Source organism: Vigna unguiculata, chromosome 6 (genome assembly GCF_004118075.2).
Source record: "Vigna unguiculata cultivar IT97K-499-35 chromosome 6, ASM411807v1, whole genome shotgun sequence".
Classification (NCBI taxonomy): Eukaryota; Viridiplantae; Streptophyta; class Magnoliopsida; order Fabales; family Fabaceae; genus Vigna; species Vigna unguiculata.
This window is the reverse complement of record NC_040284.1, coordinates 14,152,362-14,161,492: the sequence shown is the minus strand read 5'-3', so window position 1 is coordinate 14,161,492 and position 9,131 is coordinate 14,152,362. Positions and strand designations below refer to the sequence as shown.

General features: G+C 27.5%; 3 protein-coding genes across 3 annotated transcripts; all 3 read left to right on the top strand.

The window, feature by feature from the left end:
• The first annotated feature begins 2,716 nt into the window (after positions 1-2,716).
• Positions 2,717-3,070, top strand: LOC114188438 (non-specific lipid-transfer protein D, cotyledon-specific isoform-like). Its single transcript, XM_028077020.1, has one exon. The coding sequence runs from the start codon at positions 2,717-2,719 to the stop codon at positions 3,068-3,070; it is 354 nt and encodes a 117-aa protein (XP_027932821.1).
• Positions 3,071-5,397: 2,327 nt separating this feature from the next.
• On the top strand, positions 5,398-5,751 carry LOC114188437 (non-specific lipid-transfer protein D, cotyledon-specific isoform-like). Its single transcript, XM_028077019.1, has one exon. It carries the CDS (start codon positions 5,398-5,400, stop codon positions 5,749-5,751), a length of 354 nt encoding a protein of 117 aa, XP_027932820.1.
• A 2,337-nt stretch (positions 5,752-8,088) lies between these two features.
• Positions 8,089-8,442, top strand: LOC114188436 (non-specific lipid-transfer protein D, cotyledon-specific isoform-like). The gene has a single exon (XM_028077018.1). It carries the CDS (start codon positions 8,089-8,091, stop codon positions 8,440-8,442), a length of 354 nt encoding a protein of 117 aa, XP_027932819.1.
• Positions 8,443-9,131: the final 689 nt, after the last annotated feature.

Sequence of the window (9,131 nt, the reverse complement as noted above, 5' to 3'; positions counted from 1 at the left end):
TATAACATTTTCAATAATAGTCATATTTTTTTATTAAAAATGACGTTATAAAATATTACATTTTTCTTAATTATTAACCAATATTTTCATGATTTTTACTACTAAATTTTAATATACATATCAATACTTAATTTTGTAAGTCATTTTTTAATAAGAAATATCAATACAACATTTATATAAATAATAAATTTTGTCTTAAGAGAGAGACAATATTTCTCTATTTTGAACAAAAAAGAATTGGGACTAAATTGAAACAAATATACATATGTAGAGACTAAATTTGAAAAAAATAGACATACGTGGAGACTAAATTGAAATCAAGACAATGACATTTGGTAAAAACATTGACACGTGACAACACATTGCCACATGACACTAATGGTGCCACATGTCACACTAGGGATCTGACATGTGGCAAAAAAAAATTCAAAAAATAAAAAAATTAAAAAACCAAATACTGGCACATGTCATGACGTTAATGGTGTTAATAATTTGTAGGGACTAAATTGAAATAAAGATAATGGCACTTGGTAGAAACACTAACAAGTGATAGCTCATTATCACGTGACACTAACGGTGCCACGTGTCACACTAAGGATCTGACACGTTGCAAAAGATTAAAAAAATTAAAAAATAAAAAAAATAAAAATCAAATACTGACACGTGTCACGCTGTTAATGATATTAATATTTTTTTTTCTAAAAGGAACCTAATTGAGACACTTTTTCAAAAGTCAAGATGCAATTAACACATTTTTACAAGCGGGAACTAAACTAAAACATTCAAATGAAAGTAGGTATCGACTGACTAATTAAACTTTTTTGAAATGACCATTAACCTTTTTGGAACAAGTTTTATGTATTTTTCACTACTAAAAAAACTCATATTTCTTGTCAATTTTTTTTTGAATTTTTTTTTTGTAAGAAATACAAATTTTGTTGTGAAAAAAATTTGCAAGAAATTGCTACTGATTTTTTTGCAAAATATTTTGTATAAAACACTTTTCACAACAAATTTTATAAAAAATACATACAAATTTTATAATTTTGTAAAAAATAATACCTCACGATTGAATTAACTGTTAATTAAAATTTTTAGAAAAAATGACAAAAAATAATCTTTTCTTGTAAATTTCTTTTAACAAATTTACAAAAAAATTCTCATATAATACCAGAATTTTGAATAATGTTCGGAACATTACTCTGGAAAGGGATTTGTAGAACAAAATTTTGAAATATGATTTTGTTATGAAATACATATAGAATAAACTTCTCGGTATGTATTAAATGCATTTTGGAACAATCTTTTCCAAACTAAATTTCTGAAACAAGCTTTCTGTAGCAAATTTTTTGAAGCAAGCTTTTTAAAACATATGTATTAATCTCCTAAACAAGCTTCTTTCGAATGCATGTGATGGGAAATAAACTTTCTAGAATAAGATGTTTTTCTAAAAATATTTTAATCTCTTTTCTCTTAATATGAGGTGCAGCTAGTAACAATGAGGTGTGAAATAGTAAAACACTAAGAAAATATATAAATTTCAGAGTTCTCCTCAAATCTAAATTGCGTCCGTGTATTAACAATATTTTTAGAACGATGTTTTAAACTTTAAATAAATTATTTATTGTCAAAGAAGACAGTATAGATTTACATTAATTATAAAATTAATGTTACGAAAGTAATATATATATATATATATATATATATAATTATATCAAAAAATTATACTTTTATATTAAATAATATCAGGATTAACTATATTAATTTAAATAAATATAATATTAAAAAATAAAATTAATTAATCTAATATTAACCTTAACAAATACGTCAAATAAATTATAAATTAAAAATAAAAGTCAACTTAATTAATATTAATCAAAATATATATAAATATCTAAATTATATAATTATATAAAATTACCGTTGAGTAAATTATATTAATTTTGCTTAGTTTAATTTGACGTTGGAGTCAACTCCATTTTTATTAATCGTGATCTTATTATTTAATACTTAATTAGATATATTTTTATAGTTGAAAAAAATGACTTGATTTATTCATGTTTGAGTCCTTATAATTTACTTATTAATTACAAATAAAATTCAATTATATTATTTTAATAAGAATGACTCTATGTATAAACTGATTTTGACCAACTTCAATGTCAATGATTATATTTGGCATGGTTTTCATATATGTTATTTAATTTAATTTTAAGATTTTTAAAATATATAAATAGTTATATTAAATAACAAACAAGAATATAAATTAATTAAAATACATTGTATGTAATATTTCACTTAAACTTCTGAAAAAAACCTAGACCAAAATATTCTTAAAGCAGTAACTAATTAATGTATTAATAAGTTTAAATCCAAAGGAAACACAGATATTATTTGTAAGTTTCTAAAGTTTGACTAAACTATAGTATGGCTCCAACGGAAAAGAAAAAAAGTGATAAAATAGGCCAAAAATGATTTGAATTATTTCAAGCTTAGTATGAAGTCTATATAAGTAATGGCATACTAAGAATGATAATCACTCAAGTTGATAAGAGTCAAAATAAAGAAAGAAAAAAAGTGATAAAATAGGCCAAAAATGATTTGAATTATTTCAAGCTTAGTATGAAGTCTATATAAGTAATGGCATACTAAGAATGATAATCACTCAAGTTGATAAGAGTGAAAACAAAGAAAGCATACATAATCAATAGAAAAGATGGTGGAGAAGAGGGTTTTGGCTTTGGTCATGTTTGTTATGGCTTATGGTTTGGCGATAACAAGATTGAGTGAAGGTCAAATGCCTGCTACATGTGATGAGTATAAGCCATTGTTTGCTCCATGTGTGCCTTATTTGGTTAGTCAAGAATTTTCCACTCCAACTCCAAGTTGTTGTGCTGGAGCTGCTCAACAGCTTACAAAAGGAAACAATCCTGCAGCCTTAAAAAACCTCTGTACTTGTTTGGATGCCTCTACAGCTAATTTAGGGTTTCATTTTCAGAAATTCATACAACTCCCAACAGCATGCAAGATTAAGCTTTCATATTCTATTGAAAAGTGTGTACATAGTTAAAGTAGTTTTTCAACTGCTGAAACCATACATTCACAACACTTGTAAGGATATATGGTGATGCATGTAAAACAAATAAATGTTATGAAAGGAGGTATCAACTATTTGTAATGACTATTGTTGGTGATTACATCTATATAAACACATAAATTTTTCCTTTCGTATGTATGTATGAATCTTAAGTGTATTTGTGTGACTACGTGATGAAACTAATCATGTGTTTTAAAAGATAAATAACGAAACAACAAATGAATATTCAATTTAATGATTATAAAGGAGGTTAAGTACATGAACTTTGAGTACATTAGAAAAATGGAAGTGGCGATTGAAAAAGATAAACATAGTTTGGAAAGATATCGTGGAGTCAAACTATGATTCTTGGAGAAACTTAAAATCTACAAGTAAAAGTGATTATGATTTCTTGTGATGAAAAGATTTAAGGAAAACATGTGGGAAGGGATACCGAGAAAATTGGTTTGAAATTAATGTTTCTTGGTTTACGAGGAGAGGAAATAGGATCTTGTTTTGGGAATGTGGGTCAATGAGGTCTCTATTCCAGAAAAGTATCCCAAACTAGATGCGAATTCCCTTTCCATGGACTCAACAACAGGGGAAGTGGATTTTTGCAACAATGGGTCTTGGGAATGGAAATTAGATTGGTGAAGAGAATGCTTCGAACAGGAAAAATCATAGGTTCATATTGTATTGAATGAGTTAGGCAAGAGTACAATAAACAATGAGGACTGACGACCCACACGAGTCAGGTGGGCTCGAAGACAGAGACAGGTTAAACCGACTTGAAAACCAAGACGGGTCAGCAAGTCCGATGGCCCAAGCAAAGCGGGCGAGCTCGGTGACCCACACGGGTTTGGCGGTCCATATAACCGAGGGGTGTCGGGCAAGCCTGACGACCCAGACATGTTGGCAAGCCCAATGACCCGACCGACCCATTTACCCGACAAGTCTGACCGAACCGTTTTCATATTTATCATGAACTCAAAACATAATTAAGCCTAAAATAAATATTGATAGAAGAAAATTTATTTCACAAGAAATTCAATTATTTTATCCAAAATAAAATTGAAATGTAAGGTATTTTAATTTCTTTATCCGAACAAGTTATTTAGAAAATGAAGAGAATTTAATTGCTAGCAATTAAAATATAATGTAGTTCAATTTCTCAGCATTGTTGAAATACTTCACCCAAACATAAGGAAATATGTAAATCTCGAGTTCTCCTTAGGATCTCAATTGAGCCTGTGCATTAACAATATTTTTTTATGATGTTTTAAACTTTAAAAGAATTACTTATGGTCAAAGAAGGCAGTAGATTTACATTAATTATAAAATTAATGTTAGTTTAGTTAAACGTAATGTATATATATATATATATATATATATATATATATATATATATATATATATATATATATATATATAATTAATTATGTGGAAAAATTATATTCTTTAAATTAAATAATATCAGGATTAACTACATTAATTTAAATAAATATAATATTAATAAAATAAAATTAATTAATCTAATATTAACCTTAACAAATACGTCAAATAAATTATAAATTATAAATAAAAGTCAACTTAATTAACATTAATCAAAATAAATATAAATATATAAATTATATAATTAAATAAAATTACCGTCGAGTAAATTATATTAATTTTGTTTAGTTTAATTTGACGTTGGAGTCAACTCCATTTTTATTAGTCGTCATCTTATTATTTAATACTTAATTAGATATGTTTTTATAGTTGAAAAAAATGACTTGATTTATCCATGTATGAGTTCTTATAATTTACTTATTAATTACAAATAAAATAAAATTATATTATTTTAATAAGAAGGACTCTATGTTTAAAATGATTTTGACCAACTTCAATGTCAATGATTATATTTGACACGGATTTCATATATGTTATTTAATTTAATTTTTTGATTTTTAAAATATATAAAGAGTTATATTAAATAACAAACAAGAATATAAATTAATTAAAATACATTGTATGTAATATTTCACTCAAACTTCTCAAACAAACCTTGACCAAAATATTTTTAAAGCAGTAACTAATTAATGTATTAATAAGTTCAAATGCAAAGGAAAGACAAACATTGTTTGTAAGTTTCAAATGTTTGACTAAGCTATAGTATTACTACAACTGAAAAGAAAAAAAAGTGATAAAATATGCCAAAAATGATTTGAATTATTTCAAGCTTAGTATGAAGTCTATATAAGTAATGGCATACTAAGAATGATAATCACACAAGTTGATAAGAGTGAAAACAAAGAAAGTATACATAATCAATAGAAAAGATGGTGGAGAAGAGGGTTTTGGCTTTGGTCATGTTTGTTATGGCTTATGGTTTGGCCATAACAAGATTGAGTGAAGGTCAAATGCCTACTACATATGATGAGTATAAGCCATTGTTTGCTCCATGTGTGCCATATTTGGTTAGTCAAGAATTTTCCACTCCAACTCCAAGTTGTTGTGCTGGAGCTGCTCAACAGCTTACAAAAGAAAACAATCCTGCAGCCTTAAAAAACCTCTGTACTTGTTTGGATGCCTCTACAGCTAATTTAGGGTTTCATTTTCAGAAATTCATACAACTCCCAACAGCATGCAAGATTAAGCTTTCATATTCTATTGAAAAGTGTGTACATAGTTAAAGTAGTTTTTCAACTGCTGAAACCATACATTCACAACACTTGTAAGGATATATGGTGATGCATGTAAAACAAATAAATGTTATAAACGGAGGTATCAACTATTTGTAATGACTATTATTGGTGATTACATCTATATAAAGACATATATTTTTCCTTTTGTATGTATGTATGAATCTTAAGTGTATTTGTGTGACTACGTGATGAAACTAATCATGTGTTTTAAAAGATAAATAACGAAACAACAAATGAATATTCAATTTAATGATTATAAAGGAGGTTAAGTACATGAACTTTGAGTACATTAGAAAAATGGAAGTGGCGATTGAAAAAGATAAACATAGTTTGGAAAGATATCGTGGGGTCAAACTATGATTCTTGGAGAAACTTAAAATCTACAAGTAAAAGTGATTATGATTTCTTGTGATGAAAAGGTTGAAAGAAAATATGTGGGAAGGGATACCGAGAAAATTGGTTTGAAATTAATGTTTCTTGGTTTAGGAGGAGAGGAAATAGGATCTTGTTTGGGGAATGTGGGTCAATGAGGTCTCTATTCCAGAAAAGTATCCCAATCTAGATGCGAATTCCCTTTCCATGGATTCAACAATAGGGGAAGTGGATTTTTGCAACAATGGGTCTTGGGAATGGAAATTAGATTGGTGAAGAGAATGCTTCGAACATCAAAAATCATAGGTTCATATTGTATTGAATGAGTTAGGCTGGAGTACAATAAACAATGAGGACTGACGACCCACACAAGTTAGGTGGACTCGAAGACAGAGACAGGTTAAACCGACTTGAAAACCAAGACGGGTTAGCAGGTCCGATGGCCCAAGCAAAACAGGAGAGCTCGGTGACCCACACGGGTTTGGCGGTCCATACAACCTAGAGGTGTCGGGCAAGCCTGACGACCCAGACATGTTGGCAAGCCCAATGACCCGACCGACCCATTGACCCGACAAGTCTGACCGACCCGTTTCCAAATTTATCATGAACTCAAAACATAATTAAGCCTAAAATAAATATTGATAGAATAAAATTTATTTCACAAGAAATTCAATTATTTTATCCAAAATAAAATTGAAATGTAAGGTATTTTAATTTCTTTATCTGAACAAGTTATTTAGAAAATGAAGAGAATTTAATTGTAAGCAATTAAAATATAATGTATTTCAATTTCTCAGCATTGTTGAAATACTTCACCCAAACATAAGGAAATATGTAAACCTTGAGTTCTCCTTAAGATCTAAATTGAGCCTGTGCATTAACAATATGTTTTTTATGATGTTTTAAACTTTAAAAGAATTACTTATGGTCAAAGAAGGCAGTAGATTTACATGAATTATAAAATTAATGTTACTTTAGTTCAGAGTAATATATATATATATATATATATATATATATATATATATATATATATATATATATATATATATATATATATATATATATATAATTATGTTGAAAAATTATATTCTTTAAATTAAATAGTATTAGGATTAACTACATTAATTTAAATAAATATAATATTAAAAAATAAAATTAATTAACCTAATATTAACCTTAACAAATACGTCAAATAAATTATAAATTAAAAATATAAGTCAACTTAATTAATATTAATCAAAATAAATATAAATATCTAAATTATATAATTATATAAAATTACCGTTTAGTAAATTATAATAATTTTGTTTAGTTTAATTTGACGATGGAATCAACTCCATTTTTATTAGTTGTCATCTTATTATTTAATACTTAATTAGATATGTTTTTATAGTTCAAAAAAATGACTTGATTTATCCATGTCTTAATCCTTATAATTTACTTATTAATTACAAATAAAATTCAATTATACTATTTTAATAAGAATGACTCTATGTTTAAAATGATTTTGACCAACTTCAATGTTAATGATTATATTTGGCATGGATTTCATATATGTTATTTAATTTAATTTTAAGATTTTTAAAATATATAAAGAGTTATATTAAATAACAAACAAGAATATAAATTAATTAAAATACATTGTATGTAATATTTAACTAAAACTTCTGAAACAAACCTTGACCAAAATATTTTTAAAGTAGTAACTAATTAATGTATTAATAAGTTCAAATGCAAAGGAGACACAAATATTATTTGTAAGTTTCAAAAGTTTGACTAAACTATAGTATGACTCCAACGGAAAAGAAAAAAAGTTGATAAAATAGGCCAAAAATGATTTGAATTATTTCAAGCTTAGTATGAAGTCTATATAAGTAATGGCATACTAAGAATGATAATCACACAAGTTGATAAGAGTGAAAACAAAGAAAGCATACATAATCAATAGAAAAGATGGTGGAGAAGAGGGTTTTGGCTTTGGTCATGTTTGTTATGGGTTATGGTTTGGCCATAACAAGATTGAGTGAAGGTCAAATGCCTGCTACATGTGATGAGTATAAGCCATTGTTTGCTCCATGTGTGCCTTATTTGGTTAGTCAAGAATTTTCCACTCCAACTCCAAGTTGTTGTGCTGGAGCTGCTCAACAGCTTACAAAAGGAAACAATCCTGCAGCCTTAAAAAACCTCTGTACTTGTTTGGATGCCTCTACAACTAATTTAGGGTTTCATTTTCAGAAATTCATACAACTCCCAACAGCATGCAAGATTAAGCTTTCATATTCTATTGAAAAGTGTGTACATAGTTAAAGTAGTTTTTCAACTGCTGAAACCAAACATTCAAACACTTGTAAGGATATATGGTGATGCATGTAAAACAAATAAATATTATGAAAGGAGGTATCAACTATTTGTAATGACTATTATTGGTGATTACATCTATATAAAGACATAAATTTTTCCTTTTGTATGTATGTATGAATCTTAAGTGTATTTGTGTGACTACGTGATGAAACTAATCATGTGTTTTAAAAGATAAATAACGAAACAACAAATGAATATTCAATTTAATGATTATAAAGGAGGTTAAGTACATGAACTTTGAGTACATTAGAAAAATGGAAGTGGCGACTGAAAAAGATAAACATAGTTTGGAAAGATATCGTGGGGTCAAACTATGATTCTTGGAGAAACTTAAAATCTACAAGTAAAAGTGAATATGATTTCTTGTGATGAAAAGGTTGAAAGAAAATATGTGGGAAGGGATACCGAGAAAATTGGTTTGAAATTAATGTTTCTTGGTTTAGGAGGAGACGAAATAGGATCTTGTTTTGGGAATGTGGGTCAATGAGGTCTGTATTCCAGAAAAGTATCCCAAACTAGATGCGAATTCCCTTTCCATGGATTCAACAATAGGGGAAGTGGATTTTTGCAACAATGGGTCTTGGGAATGGAAATTAGAATGGTGAAGATAATGCTTCGAACAGGAAAATACATAG

What these genes read in the sequence shown, in the direction of transcription:
- LOC114188436 (XM_028077018.1), top strand. Translation starts at nt 8,089, where the DNA reads ATGGTGGAGAAGAGGGTTTTGGCTTTGGTCATGTTTGTTATGGGTTAT.
- LOC114188437 (XM_028077019.1), top strand. Translation starts at nt 5,398, where the DNA reads ATGGTGGAGAAGAGGGTTTTGGCTTTGGTCATGTTTGTTATGGCTTAT.
- LOC114188438 (XM_028077020.1), top strand. Translation starts at nt 2,717, where the DNA reads ATGGTGGAGAAGAGGGTTTTGGCTTTGGTCATGTTTGTTATGGCTTAT.